General features: G+C 31.8%; 1 protein-coding gene across 2 annotated transcripts in view; it reads left to right on the top strand.

Annotated features, from left to right (window-relative positions):
* Positions 1-20358, top strand: part of LOC107449704 (semaphorin-2A) — a 305010-nt gene that overhangs the window by 123018 nt on the left and 161634 nt on the right. The window contains exon 1 of one of the 2 annotated variants that reach the window (XM_016065315.4): positions 1347-1822. The exons of the other annotated variant lie outside the window; for it this stretch is intronic. Coding sequence (XP_015920801.1) covers positions 1696-1822 — 127 coding nt within the window. The 5' untranslated portion in view covers positions 1347-1695. Of the gene's footprint in view, positions 1-1346; positions 1823-20358 lie in introns of those variants that run through there. 2 annotated transcript variants of the gene reach the window in all.

The raw sequence follows: 20358 nt of genomic DNA, 5'->3' as shown, positions 1-20358 counted from the left end.
TTTGTTTTTTTTTTAATCATTATTTTAATTATGATAACAAAAAAAACAACAAATAATTGAAAATATATATTGACGATTATATATTTTGACCAATATAACTAATAGTTGTTTTATAATTGTAAAAAAATGTAACTGTAAGGAGCACAAATGTTTACGCAATTTTAAAATGTTGTTATAAATGACGAAATCTTAGTATTTAACGAAATAGTTTACTTACATACGAAATAGTTCACTTTAACTGTTACAAAAATATTATAAAAATAATTATTATAAAATTACTTTTTTTAATGAAATTATCATTGACTCATCTAGTTTTTCTCTTCAATATTTATCAGAGATTTGTTATTTTATCATGATTATGTAAAGTTTTTGAAAATGTTTTGCATTTTGTTCGTTTCATGTTAATAAATAAGAACTTTCAATGGTTGAAAAAAAAAAAATTTATTATTGCACATATCCTATTTATGAATTTTTTTCTTGTGGAAATTGCTTAAAATATTTTTTAAGTACTTAAAAGGTGCTTATTTTTTGTTAAAAATCTGACTACGCACCCTGAAAAAGGCTATAAAAATAATAAAAAATTTTTTTTAATGAAATTATCCTTGACTAATGAAGTTTTAACTCTGCATATTTTTTTTCCTGCTTCATTAATTTTGTAGATATGGCAAAATACGCAAAAAGGGAAATTAGTATTAGAGGGACCATACCTCCCTGCTGACAGGACCATTGCGACTATTTTTATCTGATTGCGGATATTCAACTTGTTTTGAAGATGAAAAATCTGAAAAGGTTGAAGTAAAAGTCTATAATCTTAATCCTGTTTGCGATTGATTTACATCAAAACAATCCATGTATAATTGAATATTAGAACATAATTTTCGTGCTGTTTTATTTTTGCACGACAAATATCTCGCCATTTTATGAATAAAATATAATTTTATATTTAAAATAAAAAACCCGATACCAATCACTACGAAATCGCTTTTTTCCCCCTTCTTTTTTTGCTAACTTTCTGCTTTTTACGAAATTGAAAGTGCTTTTGATATTAAAGAACTGGACTATAGGTGATTAAATTCTTGGTTTTAATCGCTTATAGGAAGAAAAGAAAAAGAAAAGATAAAAATTTCGATGAGGGAAGTAAATAAATTTAAAAAAAACTTTTGTACTAACGGAGCACAAAAAGCTTCGTGAATGAAATGTTTCAGATTCTTCTTCAACGGACAGTGAGTCGCGGAGGAAGAACAAAAAAAAACAGAATTTTATTTTTCTAAGAGCTTTTTTAGAAAAAAAAAAAAAAAAAAAAANAAAAAAAAAAAAAAAAAAAAGCGGAGGTAAAATAAATAATAGGTATGGAGAGGTTTAGAAATAACGATATGACACAGAATGAGGAGGTGAAAGATGGGGCGCACGCGATTCTTGTACGATAGGGGGCTTCGTGGGGCGTATGGAAACGGATTGCAAAGAGAGAGAGAGGATCGATCGAAGAAGGGGCGCCCCCTCTTGTACAGGGCGCTCATCTGCCAAAGGAAGTAGCGTGTGTTGCGATTTCGTCTCTTCATTCGCCGATAGGTAGGTGGTTGTGACGGAACGCCGTTCCGGCTGTGTAGCTAGCACCCGCGTGGATAGTCATGACGGATCCGCAGATCTTGTGGTGACAGAAGATTGCCACCATTGTCTGGATTCTTACGTCTTCTCATGTTTGTGTGCAAGCTTTTCGTTGTGTTAGTGGTGCTTTATTGCCACTGTACCGTAGCGCACCGTATTGGCGGTGGGCACCGGTGGTATTCATGGGCCGCTTCCGGTCATCTAAGGCATCATCGAGGTATGCATTTTCAATATTGTTTTTTTTTTTTTAAATCTTACTTATTCATACATGGTGCGTAAGCATTTTTAAAAAGTGCTTAAAGGTGCTTATTTTCATTTTTTAAAAGCTCTTAAAGGTACTTTTTTTACTGGGTGTCTTTAAAAAGTACTTAATTTTCCTTTTTCGAAAATAAGATTTTTTTTTTCCTTCTTTACCATGTCGATTTTCGTCACGTATTGTGCAGAACTGTGGTTTTCATTTTGTTCTATTTAACGTTTTCGCATTCAAACACGGTGCATTTCGGCTTACTGTCGGTCAGTAGCGTATGAAAGCGTCAATCATTTTACGTGTTTGATGAAATATTTGCGAGTCCGCATGTGCGTATACAGAGCTGGGTTTGGTGAGATTCATGCACTCTCATTTTAATATTCTCTATTTCAGCCTTCATTTTCTACCCTCTGAAATCGAACTGAAAAATCTCGATTTTTTTTTATGGTGGCTAGTATAATCAAGAAAAGAGTTCCCAAAATTAATTATTTTATTATGATCATATGAAGTCTTAGCATTTTTTTAATGTACATAGTGCTTAAAAAGTACTTAAGAGGTGCTTGTTTTTGTTGAACGATTTGGCTAAGCACCCTGTCATAGCTGCCAACTCTACTGGATATTCCAGTAGACTACTGGATTTTGCCCGTTTCTACTGGTTTAATAAAAATTCTCGTTTATGTACATTTTTAGAAAAATCCTTAAAATTGAGTAAGTTTCCTAAAAAAATCCCTTTTGAATAGCAATTTTGCACAAATACTTGCTTAATTGAATATTTAAATACGTATTACTAATAGACGATGAAGCGGGCCTCACGTATAAAAATCAGTTTAAAGCTTTTTTTTTTGTTCTGAAAGGTTCAGTTTGTTTTTATTCAGAACTCCCTTTTTAAATTAGTTAAAAATTATCTTTTAATTTCAAATTCATTTAATGTCATTCATGACTGGAAAGTATTGCAGTTTTTCCATTTTGATGACCCTAAAAATTCCTAAAATCCCCAATGTGTAAAATATTTCGTACATTATGCAACAATTATCAACGAGAATCCAATGATTGTTGCCAAAACCTTTGAATGGATCAATGATTAGGTCAGTGCGTGGTTCCAAAAATATTCTTAAAAAAAAAAAAAAAAAAAAAATCTTCCATGTTTTTTTTTTTTTTTTAAATTTTCTTTCTTTTTTTTTTCTAAACAGAAATGAAGGAAACGTTTAAAGATTTTGAAATTAGCAGAGTCAATTTTCAAAAAATGATGCTCATTATAGTAATTCAAGACAAATTAGTGATATCCTTGGATAGAAAGGGAGAGTAATTATCTTTTTCTGAGAATTACGATGTCTGCGACCCCAAATCTTTCTTCTTCATCTTCTTTCTTTCCGAAGTCAAATTTCGTTTATTGCACTATTTACTTTCGTTCCATTGAGTACGTATGGACATTTAAGTTTGGCACGGTATGCCTTCCTTTATTTATTTATTTATTTTTTTTTTTTTTAAGGTCATGGGTCATTAAACACTACTCTTATTCTAATCCTTCTATTTACCCTCCAAAGTCTTTATTTTGTTTTGTTTTCCTTAGCTCTCATTTTATTTCTTCAATTTGATGTTCTAATAGTTTAATCCTCTTGGTTTTTATGTCTAATTACTCGTGATAGACAGATACACAGATTCGTAGTATACAGCTCTAACACAAGTAGCATTGTGGAAACACTATATATTCATAGACTAAATAGAGAAGTAATTTTAAAAAAATTCTTAAATTCGACGGTTGAAACAAGTTATAATTGAAAACGTCATTAATTCGACGACAGGTAGCATTAGAAGACATCATAAATCTGATGTCAGTATTCGAGTATAGTGAAACTTCAATCAATTTCTTCAAACGAGTATAATGAGTATTCGTCCATCAAAACGTTTGAGCCCATTTGTGCCTAGCGGTCTTTCAAAAAAGGTAAAAGTGGTAGTATTTTATCGTTAGGTTTTATGTTGCAGTAACAAAATAGTCCTGTCTACCATAATCTATCTAATGAAAATATTTATATCAGAAGTCAACGCACAGTGCTTTTAACTAAATTTAAAAGTTGATAGTATAGTCAGATATTTTGCAATTCGATTTCTCAAACTTTTCTGCAGATTTTATTCAAAATTTGCATCCTGCCATATGAAAATACATTGTTTTAAATAATGTTAAAGTTTGTATAACCTTACAAATCAAACTTTTTCCGGCTGTTATTAAATAAATGAATTTTATAATTGTGTACAAAATCTTTTGAATTCGCTTTAAAAGTTCTCGATATAGGGCGAAATGCTCAAAAAACTAAATTAACATTAACGGGTCCAAATTTTTGACCGCCCTCTATTTGGGACCTTATTTCCCAGACTGCGGCTACCCCCGATATTTGGGGGTAAATGAATTATTGGACTAACTTAAGTGCTGCGGTGTATTTGTTGTCCTGTAATAACGACCCGCATTGATGGGTTTACCGCAAAAATAGATGCAGCGCCATTTTTGCTAATTGCTATTTATGGCGCTGCGGTGTTTTTGTATGTTTACCCCCTTTTTTTCCCATGCTGAAAAACTGAGAAAAAAGGTAAAGCTGAAACCATTATTGTTAACGAGAGATGAATTCGACTGATGCAAAAAGGACGTAATACTTTTTATTCGAAAGATTTTATTTTTTTTTAAATTCGTGAATTATTTTGTGCATGAATTTTTCGAGAAAAATTTTTGATAGTTATCGATTGTAATTAATGATGGTTTGTTAGTAAGGTATTACCTAATTAAAATTAAAATGTTAAGATGAGATATGGAGTTTTAAACACCTTTTAAAGTTTAAAAATATTTGGCTAACAGAAGCATAAATGAAAGAAGAAAAAAAAAACGTATAACGAGATGAATTAAAAATAAAAGAACGAGACAATTTATGGAACAGCAGAGAGTTGTTGAGAATTTAAGGTTCATACTAACTTGTTACCATTTATTTTGCAGGGTTATTCCCTACCCTTTAACGGGTATTTTAATTTTATTTTGCTTAGTGTGTGTGTGGTTGTCAAATAGGTTTTTATAAAAAAAATAAATAAAAAAAAAAAAACTGTTTCTTTAATGCAGCTTGATTCGTTACAACGATTCGTACGTGTAGCTTGATTCGTAAATTTGGATTGATTTTATTGTTTTTTGATAATTAATTTCTAGCTCCTCATAGTATTATACTATTATGTTTTCGAGAAGAAAATTGTTATGTTTTATTTATTTTCCTTTCTAAACATAAATTACTTACCCATAATTGAAGTATTTCGCGGATGAAGGTATTTAGTGGCATTTTAAGAAAACATGAAATCAGACTCCATTTAATAAGATGTTCCGGGCAAGTTTATGTGTCAAGTGAATGACCGAAATTGGTGTTTGTTGACTTCCACTGATGAATGTTGACAATCACCTAGTCGCTTTGGTAAATGTCCGAAATGTATACTAGGTCTAGTTAAATGCCACTGCCCAGTATACGTTTTACCAATATGCCCTACATCAATATTTTTTTAAAGTCAAGTGCCACTGCCCAGTATGCATTCAACCATTACTTCGAACACTGATGTTTCTCCCAATCTATACTGACCAGATATTAAAATATCGAATAAATAGAATAATATCAACAAATAAATTAATATCAAATCGGATATAAAAAATATTTCCGACATTCACCAAAGCGACTATGTGTGTGATTGTTGACATTCCCCCCTTTTAAAGTCGACATTCTCTTGATTTCGCGGTCATTCACGGTAACATATATATGATATAAGATGATTCTCATTTAATTCTCATTCATTCTCATTTCATTCAATTTCAATTACACTATACAATTTTTGTATTTTATTACGAGTATTTTTAGACCCGCCAGGTCCCTCAATTTTACTTAAATTAGTCCAATATGATTTTTAAAAAAATATCCTATCCATTATTGTTAACAAATTTGATCCAATCTAATGGGGATACCTGCAAGTGACGTAGTGTCTCGATCCTGATTAATTGTTGAAACGTGGCATTTATTTACGTAACAACTGTTCTTTCCATTCTATTTCGAGTAGAGCTTGAGAACGCCTGAGGTTTCATTGACTTCGGTCAGTATTTGTAATTGCTTGCTCAGTGTTTCGCATTGGCTTGTTTTTATAAATGTAATATGCCTTGTCAATGGAAATAAAAAAAAAATTCGAGTAAGCTAAGCCCGTCACGTATCAATTCTCATAAGTGACACATTCTAAATTCTTTCACAAAAAATCTTTCTCAAAGATTTCAGTTTTTTCACTATGTATTTACACAGCGTCTTAACGATAGACACGAAGCCATGTAGAACATAAACAAACTTATTATGCATCAAAGTTGACAGATGAACAAAAATATATCACGGTTACTATAAAATACATAAACAAATAATAAATTTTAAGTTAATTAAAAGAAGTGGACGAGAATGAATTTTATTTAAATTATTTCGTAGTGCGATATGGCTCTGTATTTAATTAACTTATCTTTAATGAACATTCTAAAACTTATGTAGAGAAACTTAGCTCAACTTTAATACGCCATATTGCTGTTAAAGATTAGCTGGTGCTGACGTCATAGGTCACGTGTGTGGGTATGGGAGGTCTTCTTCATAAAGTGCAAGTACCCAATTACAAAAATAAATATAAGTTTAAAAACGGTTGTCTCTTCGCTTCCAATGCATTTTTAGCAATAAAAAGTGTATAATATTAAAAAAAGAAAAACGTGGATATTTTTTTTAAATGCAATCTTATTTGTTCCAAAAATGCTAAGGCATCGATAAATCGTTTACAATAAAAAAAAGGGGAGGGGTCTTGGAATTACAAATCAGATAAAAGAAATGGTCGTTGTATAAAATGTTTATGGCATCGTGAATCTCAATGGCTCATTGAGATGTGTGTCATATTGTCGATGTCTTTTTTTAGATGGAGTGAAACGACACGATTTTTAAGAAACATGGTAAAAGGGTGTCGATTCAATCCGTCCGTCCCGTTAAGCTAACTGGAGATTATCTTTGCGAACAATAAACTTTTGAAACTGTAATGGAACGATCCTATAAAGATCACTTGTGTTTTAAATGGTCCGATTTCCCCCCCCCCCCGTTTTTATAAGTGATTTCCGTTTTCATCCAATTGTTCTTTTTCACTAATCTCTTCGAAAAATATGATCGTCCTGTTTTCCATTTTATAAAAACTGCAAGCTAGCTTTGGCGCCCAATTGCGACGAACTTACGCAGTTCAGGTACTTAAAGAGACATGGAACGTAAATTTATTTATTTATTTTTTTATGAATATTCTTATCATACAAAATTATAGAATTCTATTTTCACGCAACATTTGAATTTTGCTTCTTTTGTGCAAACAGGAAATGAAAAAAAAAATCGTGACGGTTTCAAGGTTATTAAAAATTCAGTGCTAAACGGAAAAACACGTTTTCATTGTTGAGCAATAAGTTCGAGCATTGTTAAGTAAAGGATATATCGTTATATCGAACGCTATACCGTTTTCTTTATAGATTTCTACGAAATTCAAGTGTTGCATAAAAATAGAATTCTATACAAAATTACATAATTTTACTTTCATGCAACACTTGAATTTTGCTTCTTTTGTGCAAACCAGAAATGTTGTAAAAAAAAGGGGGGGGGGAGCGTGACGATTTCGAAGTTATTTAAAATTCAATGCTAAACGGAAGAACAAGTTTTCATTTTTGAACAATATTTCGAGCATTGTTAAGTAGACGCTATACCGTTATATCGAACTCCATACCATTCTCTTTCACGTACAGAAATAATTTTGAGTTTAGAAAAAGTGATTTCAGAAAAAACCTAGTAAAAACCATGAAATTGCGAAAAATATTTTTTAAACTTATCAAAATTCGCACAAATGACGGCAGGATTACTTCCCTATTGCACAACCTGGGAAACCTTACCATAAGTTGTTTCCATTTTGATTTTTGAACACTTTAAATTCGAGATATTGTTGCGCAACTTAAGTTTTAAATCTCTTCAGGTTGCGTTTTATTGTTTTTAATTCAATTCCATTTTTTGGAGTTATTGCAATTCCATTAAATCGTTGTCGTCCAGGTTGTAGGCGCCGTTATTTTCCGATATTGGCCCTATATAGAATTGTCCGATTCACACGATATTTTACAGCCAATTTACAACCATTGTCGGCCCTCTATAGAATGGGATACCCGCAAGTGACTATCCTGATTGGTTGTTCAAACGTGCTATTTGTTTATGTTTTTACCTGTTTTTTACATTCTATATCAAGTAAGCCAAGCCCGTCAAGTATCAATTTTCTTAAGTGACGCATTCTATATTCTTTCACAAAGATTTCAATTCTTTCCCTATATATTTACGCAAAGACAGGCACAAATCCACGCGGAACGTAAACGAACTAATTATGCATCGAATTCGCCAGGTGCACGAAACAAAAATATATCACGGTTACAATAAAATTCATAAACAATAAATCTAAGTTAAATAAAAGACGTAGAAGAGAAAGAAATATTTATCAACAAATTCGATGTGTGATACTGCGCTCTATTTAATCAACTTCCCGCCAATTAATTAACATATGTATAGAAACGTAGATCAACTTTAACACGCCATTTTACTTATAAACGATCAGCTGGAGCTGACTTCATAATTCACATGCGTGGGTGGATATTGTGATCTTCTGGAAGTGTGAGTGCCCAATTGTCAGATTCACCCGATATTTTATATTCATTATTCAGCCAATATAGACCATTCTAGGACCAATATTAAAAAAATCTAAGCATCCCAATATTGTTCCCCCCCCCCTGCATGTTCCTTTAAGACCCATATTGAGCACAACTGGGACCAAGGTAAAATTGTTGAATGTTCGTGAAAAATAGTATCACCTAATTTAGGAATGCACAATCTTTTCGAGTGAAGGGCCACACGCATATTTAGTCATGCTAGCGGCAAATATGATAATTTTTATATAAACATTAGTGTTCTAAGCGCTAAATATTTTTTTCAGTAAATTTAATAACACACTTGTTGAAAATTAAATATTTTTAATTATTTGAATTTATTTAAAAAAAAATCTTTTTTTAAAAAACTTTTTTCATTTTTCACAATAATTAATTTATTGAATTATATACAACTAGGAGGCTCCGCCCCCTGCTCGCTAACGCTCGCCAATGAACACAATGTTCTAGCACAAAGACATAATATATTATCATCAAAGACATAGTATTTTATCATCAAAGTAGTGTAAGTATTGTACTTATGTAGAAGAATTCTACCAATGTTCTTATTGGCTTTTAAAAAAGTATATTAGCTATTTAGATTGTACATGGTGAAAAAATTAAAACATTAGCTAAATAAGAAACATATCAGCAAAATAAATTATCAAATATTGCTTCACTAATATTCTGCATTTTAAAGCGTGAAAATTCAATGCATAAATAAACGCGAAATATTAAAAAATTCAATGCATTCAATACGAACACTTAAACGTTTTTTAGACGTAGCTCCCAGTAGAAAAATATCAATTCAACAGCGGCCTTTTAAAGCATTCTCACTTCAATTAATTAATTAATTCCTAATTGAGTTTAAATTAAATATTGTCATGTTTTTAGTGCATGAATCTGAATTGAACAACCTGATAATGCTCACTCTGGTTATTGTTATCTGGTTGCTCACTACGTGCTCTTGCGCGCCGAATCCAATCAATTAAAAATGAAAACTGTTGCCAGCGCGAGAAAAGAAATATCATCGGTTTTATTGATACATACATACATACGTACGTATTAGCGTTTTATATAATATAGATATATATATGTATATGAATTCTAACCAAAAGGAAGTTTACAGAATGAAAGTGCAAAAAATATACGCATTTTATAGAGTAGTATAAATTTGAATTTAATATTTTAACTAAAGAAATTTTTTATTGCTTTCAAAAGTTCCCGCGGGCCGCAAGTTTCCCACGGGCGACAGGTTGTGCACCCCTGACCTAATTTTAACCTTTAGATTATCGTGCTCGCGCATTTTAAAATAAATATCAGCATGTATCGTTGAGTGTTTTTTCTTCTTCCCCTTCTAGTGTGATGCGTTTTTAGTACGAACGTATGTTCTCTGTAATAAACTTGCAAGGAGATTATTTCGCTAAGTGTATAGACTCGCTGGAAGCAGATCACCTCATGCTTTTATTCATTGGGACGGTTAAGCTCCTTCCTAAAAGCTGAAACGAAGATGAAAAGTTGGAAACATAGGTTCCTTTCAGCTGTTGCCTTTTCGAACATTTTTAATTCATGTGCTGCCTGGTCGTAAACACTTCCTTTGCTCTGCCTTTCTTCGAAAAGAGAGAGAGGACTGCACCATCGATCTTTGGTAAAGTGAAAGGCTTTCGCCAACTGTTGAAAACCAGGGACAGGGCTTACGAAACTGTTTTGCCTTCATAAATATTTGATGTTCCCCTCCCCCACCCTATTCAAAATTAGCATAAATCGCTTATCGTGCCTTCTCAAGAGTTCGTTTGTAGCTTACCATTTAACGACGCTCCAAGAAATGGGTCATAAATTTTGAAATATAAGGCTTCAAGAAGGAGAGAAGAAAGTTTGCGTTAGACTTTATGGTCGTGGACACACACACATGCTGCCTTTCCCACTTGGCGAGGTCTCAACTAACTGAGACGGGCGGCGACGTCGAGAAATGAAGTTTCAGAGCTAATTTTTACATCCTCCAATGATGCCTATATAAGTTAAGTGGTATGTATATTGGCGCCACAAGATTCTTCAGAATATTATGATATTTTAATGAGATTTGCGCTTTGTTCGAATCAAATATTTACTGCACATGCTTGCATTTCTGTGAATAGGACGTTAGAAATTTCGTTGGGTAAATATTTATCCCTTCTGGCATTTGTTTGTACTCCATTTTTCTATATGTAAGTGTGACACTTAGACGCTTTCTCTCTGGTTTGGTTTGACAACACAAGACAGTGCTAATTACCATAAAGAAACGATAGGTGAATTCTTCGACTTCAAAGTATTAAAGGCGTGTTTGTCAAACGGTACTAATAATTATAATTATAACGTTGAACAGCCTACACACTTCTGGGTATACGACTACTAATGTTCAACTCCGTAGCCTTGTAGTTTTGAACCAATCCAGAAGACAAGGAAACTCCTGGATCAGTACTCCCCAGAGGCATTGATTTGCTGTGGGAACATGGAGAACTTTGTGACTAGACAGATTTAACGTGCATTTGTCACCATTTACTACACGAGGAGTCGGCGGGGATCGACCCCACGAGCTCTTAGATATGGGCCCAGTGCCCTATCAACCAGGCTATCTTTGGCCCCTGGATCAAGACAATTTGCCTTCGCGGAGGACTTTTTGATAGAATAACCCCCCCCCCCATTTACGTAACATGGAGAGGAAAACCTCCTACGTTTAGCTTGATGGCAAGGGGACTCTAACCCATTATCCGCCTACTGCTGCGGATATTTTACATCAGCACTGTGGGCGTTGCGAGCCCTTCTTACTGCTTTCGAGCTTCAGCGAATTCTTAGTTACGTAAACACAAGTCAAAATTCTCGATGGTCCCATCAAAACGTTTTGATGGTTTATGTTGATTTCAGTGCGATTCATGATGGTCGAACATTATTATCTAACAACCAATATCATCTAACACTTCACATTATGCGTTCATGGTTTGTGATATGGCCATTAGATTTTCATCATTCCTTGACGGAAAATGCTAATTTAATACTATGATGGTTAGCCATCAAGAGATATTTGATTCTCATTGACCGACAATTCATGATGGTTCCAACTATGCATTTCCCATGATGGTTTAATGGGAATTCTTGTTTGGTTCTCAGGAATATACCATCAAAACAATTTTTTTTATAATGCTGAACCATCATAAATCAGTCCAAATTCCTACATTGGGATGATGGTTGTTCATTGATCGTTCCAACATTTGATTTCTAAGAAACTATGATGGAAATTTCTGATGGTTCAACATGAACAAACTATCAAAAACAAGTTGATATTCTTACGTTAGAGCATCATAAATTAGTTTGAGTACCTACATTGGGGTGATAGGTACTTATGTTGGTTACTATCAAAAACAATGGTTCTTGAGGGAATCATTGATGTTTACCATCAAGATTATGTTGGTTCATCAATGGAAAACCATAAAAAATTTTGACTTTGGTACGATTAGCAATATTAATGGGAATGTTCTTTTCCCTAAGAAAAATTTCAAGGGACAGATAACTACGTTATGAAGTGGACTAGCTTTCTCAATAAACTCATATTTGTTTCTTTTCTATTCATTGGTCAAGTTTTTAATTCTTTATAACCATGCCGATGATTTCTAAAAGTTGGGGCTTTGATGTTTACCTCTTTTATTTTATTCTAAAATTCATTTTCATGTTTGAATTGTTCATCAGCGTGGATATTTCCTGGCAAACAAGTTCAGCTTAGGAGTAAACAAAATGGAAGCTCGTTTTTGAATCCCATCTCTGGGGGGATATCATTTCCGCAATCTGCAGTTTTCTCGCAGGAAGGACGCATAGGAATATATGTTTTGCCCCATGCGATAAGGTGCGGCATGTTTCGACAAAGAAAATTATGATTGTGTGGTGGCAACCGACAAATGATTCCCCCCTCTTAATGACTACGGCGTCATCATTTTCTGCTCGTAGCTCTTAATCAGTTCTAATAGCCTTTATCGTACATACATGGAATGGGAAATTCGTCTGCAATCCTTCCTTGCTCAACAGTCTTCCACCCCCCCCTATACTTAACGAAGCTCTGTAATGTGTAGCGATCATTATCTCGCCTCTGTTTGTTACCTCCGGTCTTAATTATTCTACTCCTCAGGTAAAAAGGGGGCAGGAGCAGAAATTATAGTCGTGTCGTAAAATATTACCCCCCATGTCCCTACGAAATGGATGGTACTGGGATTTTTTTTTTACTGCTTACATATAAAAGTTTTTTTTTATTATAATGGTTTAATTCCCTTACAACCAAGGAGTGTGCAAATTAGACTTGATTTTAAATAATATGTTACCATTGTTGTGATGGAAAGCAATGCTCGTAACAGGTCCCTAGCAACAATTTTATCTTCGACTCCAATTGGGCTCAAAATTGGCTCAATATGGGTCCTATATGAACATGCACCGAGTGACCAATATTGGGATATCTAGATTTTTTAATATTTGTCCTATATGGAACCCATATCGGCCTTTACGGGGCCAATATCTATCCTATATTGGCTGAAAAATGAATATAAAATATCGGGTGAATCTGACAATTCTATATTGGGCCTATATTGGCTGTAAAATATCGGGTGAATCGGAAAATTGTATTTAGGACCATTGTATTGTATATAGGCTCTATATGGGTCCTATATGAAACTGCACCGAGTGACCAATTTTGGGATGTCCATATTTTTTTAATATTTGTCCTATATTGGGCCCATGTCGGCCTTTACGGGGGAAATATAGATCCTATATTGGCTGAAAAATGAATATAAAATATCGGGTGAATCTGACAATTTTATATAGGGCCTATATTGGCTGTAAAGTGGCTGTAAAATATTGGGTGAATCGGAGAATTGTATATAGGACCCATATCGGAAAATAACGGCATCCTTATTAAGCCATTATTCGTGAATACTGGTCCAATGAGGGCATTAGTTATTTTGCTGTTTGGGATTTGACATCATAAGCCTTAAACTAACTACTGGCTCTGTCAAGAGATATATAGCAGAAACAGCATGATTTGTCCTCTCTCGTACTGTATTCTGAGATTACGACTGCTCTCTCTGACTGGTCAGTTCGTGCTTTTGATTGGCCCTCTTGTATAGAGATGTAACGAAAGCAACATGATTGGCTCCCTCATAATAAGAAATATTAAAATAATAATAGCTTTTAAATTAAGAGGTATCACGTGCGATTCCTTTATTATTATCAGGCATTTTTTGTCTATTTATCGGTTTTTCCAACTGTTAAGACGTTTCATGGGAATTAATGTTTTCATATCTTAGATAATTTAGGAAGTAAAATTGATAACGTCTTGTTTTCGATTGTTAATTTTCAATTTCAAAAGTTTGGTTATAAATGAACACTTCCATTTCTGAAACTAAAAATAAAAAATATTATTTTACAAAACTTAAGTTAAAATTTAATTTGATTATCTACTTAGCAAAAAATAAATAAACAAATATGTTGTAAGTGTATTAAGCGATACTAACGATGGGTTACTCAGTTAATACATATTTAAGAAGAAGAAGAAAAAGTAAATAGGGGGAATAAACCTGTAATATGTGGTACAGCAGTAAACACCGCATTTTTTATTTTATTTTACTTCTCTAAATCTTTAAGCAAAAAAAATCAGTTGAAGAAGAGTAGGAAAAAATGAGCGATGATTTCATTTAGTAGTTTGGGTGATATAGCAGTTCCATTAAATGGCCGAATAAATAATCGTTTTGGGGGATCGTATTAATTCTTGATGCTGTACGTGTCTTTGCCAATCTTGTGTCGCTATCAAACGTCCAAATTATCAATTAAATATTGGAACCGAATCGAAAGGCGAAAACTCTTTTCACGCGACGGTTACATTAAGTTGCGAGACACGGGCAAACCCCATCATTACTTCTTTTTTTTCTTCTTTTTGTTCGGAAATACCCTATCACCATTCGTCATTAGAACATTTTCTTTTTTTTTAAAGGGGAGCCGGTGATTAGCTCTTTTAAAAGACGCTATTTGTTATTAGCAAAAAGAAAAAAAATCGTTATGTCGGGGAAGAAATCAGGTTGTATTTTCGGTGTTTATAAAATTAAGAATAAGGATTTTTTTAGGTACGTTTTATTATTGTTTTTAGCAGAGTTCCCTCTTTAAAACTCGAATTTTCTCTCTTTAACGTCCCATGACTAACTCTGTTTTTTTTCCCTACCTACTTTTCATAACTTACTACTTCTATATAAGTCGCAACACCCCTGAACAATTTTGACTTATTGCAGTGGTCAACATACAAGATGAGCAGGTGATCAGGTTAAAAAAAATTTGAAATCCAACCTATCCAAAAATAATGGTCTTTAAAATCAAATTAATTTTAAGTAATTGGATAAATGAATTTCTTTTTATAAATCAGTCATTATTTCGAAATTGTTTCATTATATTACCAGAAAAAAAATAATAAAGACCCTATGAAGTGTTCAGCAAAAAAAAAAAAGAAAGGAAAAAAAACAGCTTTCTAATTCTTTCGTATTATATTAATAATATTTTTGTGATTCCATATTTATTAAAGTTTCATTAATAAATATTTACTTTTGCATCAGCATCATAATTTACTGCAAATTTTTTTAACTTCGAGTATTGCTTAAATGAAACTTCCACAAAATCTAACTATGGGTGGGCAAATGACAGTTTTGTGGCAAATCTTAGGCAGAGATACTTAGCTCAACGCTATTTTGCTGATAAAGATTAGCTGACGTCATAGGCCACATGTGTGGGTATGGGAGGTATTCTTCCGCTTGAACTGCAAGTACCTAATTAATAAAAAATTTGTTTCACCAAGCACACTTTATAATTAATATTTATCTTTGTTTCTTTGTGTCAGGTGAGCGCAAGTAAAATCAATGTGAATAGTTTTCTTGGGTTAATAGTGGTGTCCCCCAACTGAGTATTTTGACAACTATTTTCATGAATAGTATTTTGTAAACTTCAACATATTTATTCGTAGTTTTCGTTTCAATACAATTCAGATATTAGTGCGCAGGGTGCAGCAAATTTTAAATAAAAGCTCGTGAACTTTTATAACTACGAATCCATTAGTTACTATAATTTTTTTTAAAAATAAATAACCTTATTTTTTTTTTATTTCAATTTTAGAGCAGTTAAATAAAAAAAACGTTCGGTCACTCCGTCTTTTTTTTTCCTCCAGCCGTTCCATTTTTTCTTCCTTCCCCCCTCCCCCATCCATTTTCTAAGCTTACTTCATTTTTGCCCGGAATAGAGTTGCTGTTTTTAAAAAAAAGAAAAAGGAAAGGGGGGGGGAACTGGCATTAATAATATTTTTACAACGTTTCATACTGTTACGGTGGGTTACAGACACAAAACTACTACTATTAATTATAACCAGTGATCGTTTATTTTATGCATATATTGTCGAATTAATTTACATACCTCAACTATTTAAAATACTTAAATTAACAAAGCTTTAATCAAATACAAATTTATATAACAAATTAAACTAATTAAAAGGCTTTGATTAGCAACAAATAAACTAATTGGCATGGAGAGAACTTACCCATACTGATGTTCATATTGGAAGTTGGTGAACCTCAAAATGACTCGGTTCTACTCTCTCTACTTTTTCTGCTACTGTTTTTGTTGATCTTTTATACTAAACTTTTTGCAAGATAAAACTATTGCTAAATTCTGGAAAGGTCACACAAGAGATCAAACTTGGACTATAGACTTCTGATTAACCCTTTCCGACACGTATTTCTTAACTTTAATCAAGAGAGTTTATTTGTATTTGCTTAAGTTCTATGTACTAATGGAAGTTTCCACAGTATTTTAAATCTAATCAATTATTTTGCAATTTACGATAAATCTATTTTAAATGTTTTATTGTGATTCTGAATTAAGTGACGATAAGCGTCACAATACGAAGCGCATGTGTTTGTAGAGTTTTTTTTCCACCCCCTGAATTGAAAATTAATTCCGGGTAATGAGATAGAGTGTGGGAGGGGGGGGGAGAGAATCTAGATCCAAGAATCTTCTTCCAGTTGGTGAGCTAACTCAAAAAAGTTGTTCACCCCCCTCTAATTCTTTCCCAACTGACTTTCTCTTTCGCTCATTATTTCCAAACTTCACAACTTACTCGCTCATTATTACAGTTAAAAAAAAAAGATTTCCATACGGGGATTTCAGATTAAAAATTAAATGAGGGGGGGGGATGTGCGTAGTTATAACAACACGAGTTTCTCACCATTATTTTTCTTCGATATTATTTTTATAATTTTTTTTGTTGTAATGTTTTAATTTGCGGCGAATAGTGAATTTAAAAAATAAATAAATAAATGAAAGAATGTATCAGCTAAGAATATGGGTTTCCATTTTATTATTGTTGTTTCCTTTAAAGTAGTCGAAAACACAATTTTAATCTTTTTTTTTTAAAATTTGTTTATTGATTTTTAATATTATAATAATTATTGTTACCTTCAAAATAATCAAATACACCATTTTGAAATTGTTTTTTAAAAATTCATTCATTTATTGATTTTTCTTTCTTTCTTTCTTATGCTTTTGTCACATTTATAAGTATACAAGAAGTATCAACAAATCTTCACTGCCTTATTTATAAAAAAAAAAAGAAATAAAAAATTAAAAGTTTTAAAAATTTCATTTTTTTTAATGCATGTAACTAAAGATATGCTTGTAATTGTTCTGATATTCCTGACTTTTTTTCGGGAATAATATTTTGTCCTGATTTTTAACTTGTTGTGTCTACAGAACATTCCATTTTCTAAAAATACAAATACGGATTTTCAAATTATTGATTTTGAATAATCGAGAGATTTGGATTTTTGTTTCAACATCATTTTATTTTAATTAATGATACTAGTAAAAAATCACAAAATTTGATAGATTAAATCATTTGATTATATACCTGATTCAATACACTTGCTCGCAAGATTTCATCATTTCAAACTTTTTGAAAATTCAGTTATTTTGTGAAAAAGAAAACTTACATAATTATAGTAGTCTTGTAGGGTTCATTCTCTGATTTTAAAAATGATTCAAAACATTAATATACGAGGTTTGTTTTTTAAGTAAGGGCCCTTTTGTTGTGCACATTAACAGATATTAAGTTCTTCAATATTGAGATGAGGAATATAATATATCTTTATGACATTTCTCGTCTCACGAGAGCAATAAACAAATGTTGCATTTCTCGTCTTACGAGACCAATAAACAAATGATGCAATCCTTTTTCTCACGAGAACAATAAACAAATGTTGCATTCCTCGTCTCACGAGAGCAGTAAACTAACGTTGCATTCCGCGTCTCCCGAAAGCAGTAAACTAACGTTGCATTTCTCGTCTCACGAGAGCAATAAACAAATGTTGCATTCCTCGTCTCACGAGAGTAATAAACAAATGTTGCTTTCCTCAACAGAAATGAGGATGTAATGTAATGTATCTCTAATGCATTCTGCAATCATAATACTTATTTAAAACTATTTTCGTCTAGCGAAAACCATAAACAAGTATTGTGCTCCTAATTAAATAAATTTTATACGAATAAAAAATAAGTATAAATATTGTTTAATACGTAAAAAACTAAATTTTTATAATGGTAAATAAATTTAAACGGAATATTTAAACACGAGTTTCCTAAATTCAGTTAGAAGTTTTTAATCAAACTAATAATCGTTTTACGGACAACAATTTGTGTTTCATATGGTTTTATTAGGAATTCAATCCAGAAAATTTGACAGCTCACTGCATCACAAAGGAGCAAAAAAATAACAAAGAAACAATTCAACAATTTAGGTAAAGTGAACAAAAAAGAACAATAAACATTTGAATCAATAAACATTTCAACAATATAAAATTTTAAACAATAACATGAAAAGGGTAAAGTTAGTGACAATTCATGAGAGTTCGGACAACAATTTAATCTCTTAACTTTAAAGGAATACGCCATTGTTTTACTAACTTTAAAGGAATACGTCATTGTTTTAATATTATATTTTGAAAGTGGTAAATAAATAAATAAAAAGTAAAATTTTTTAACTAATAATCGTTTTACGGATACCAATTTAACTTCCTACTTTAAAGGATTACGTCATTGTTTTTATATTATATTTTGAAAATAGTGAATAAATAGATAAAAGGTAAAAATTTTTAACCAAAGTAATAATCGTTTTACAGAGAGCAATTTAATCATTGACTTTAAAGGAATACGTCATTGTTTTAATATTATATTTTGAAAATGGTGATTAATTAAATAAAAGGTAGAACTTTTTAACTAAACTAATAATCGTTTTACGGATAACAATTTTATCTCTGGCTTTAAAGGAATGCCTCATTGTTTTAATATTATATTTTGAAAGTAATGATTAAATAAATAAGAAGTATTAATCAAACTAATAATCGTTTTCCGAACATCAATTTAATCTCTAACTTTTTAAAGGAATTCGTCATTGTTTTCATATTATTTTGAAAGTGGTAAATAAATAAATAAAAGTGAAATATTTTTAAAAATACACTCCTCAAGGAGCCAAAACATCATTTCTATTAGAAATTGAAAAATGAAATTTTTAAAATAAATCACTACTGTGGAAGTAATTGAGTGTGAATACTGAATGTCTGCTTTGAATGTCATTTAGTTTTCAGTAAATGTCGGAAACAATTTATTTTTCCATTTCCATTTTTTATTTTTCCATCATCTTCTCGAATTCTGCCAGGGTTCATGGAATGGAATTTCAATTCTGTATTCTCCCTTATTATAAATTGCATTCTGCCAAATGCAAAATAGCGATAATTATTTTTAAATTTAAATTTGCCCATTGGATAAATCAATTCCATGTTAAAAAAAAAAAAGACATTTCATTACTACGAAATTTTTAACTAAAGAATCCGTGTATTTCCGCGGTTTTCTGTTTTACAATTTTCTCGTTTTGATTGCTTTTTTATTGAATTACGAAAAGAATATTTTAAGTGAATCGTCAGCAAGTGATTGTCGCCATATACCGTTCTGGATTTAATTTGCTGGAACTTTTCTATGCAATTATTTTATATTTAACACTAAACATACCAAAACTTAATGTATACATATTTCTATCATAGCCGGTCAAATGACCGGACTTTATATTTCTTGATTGAATGTATGAAATATGGATATTAGGAAGGAAATAAGCTAAAAAATCTTTATTATAATTAAACAAAAATGTATATTGCCAATATTTATGCATTACCAACACAAAGAAAACATTTTTTAATTCATTGCTCAACGCATTTTTTACATATACGGAGGTGTTTCCATTATACATTTTCCGCTAACATATTTCTTCTAATTATTATTATTTCTATAATTCTTATAATTATAAGAATATCTAAGAATTCTAATTCTTATAATTAATATTATTTCCTCTAAGAACTTGTGCTGTCTTGATTGTTTCTGGGTAAAAACTAACAGTTAGTTAGAAATGAAGTAAAGCTATCAAAATAAAATATAAGCTACTTACCAAAACATTCAGTTTTTGTCACTTTTTCTTACACAAAAGTGCCAATTTAAAATTTTAGGTACTTTCTAGAAATTTGAATTCACTCTTATTCTGATTGAACTCACTACGCAACAGTCTTTGCAGAAATGTGCAACTATAATCGAACGCAATACGTATTACTTCGTAATTTCTGATCCGATAACCTCATAAAGCAATAAATTGTTCTCCCGGTCAAATGGCCGGTTGTGGTAG

The sequence above is a fragment of the Parasteatoda tepidariorum genome, chromosome 7, assembly GCF_043381705.1.
Source record: "Parasteatoda tepidariorum isolate YZ-2023 chromosome 7, CAS_Ptep_4.0, whole genome shotgun sequence".
Classification (NCBI taxonomy): domain Eukaryota; kingdom Metazoa; phylum Arthropoda; class Arachnida; order Araneae; family Theridiidae; genus Parasteatoda; species Parasteatoda tepidariorum.
Note: the sequence above shows the minus strand (reverse complement) of the source record. Positions and strands in the feature narration are given on the sequence as shown.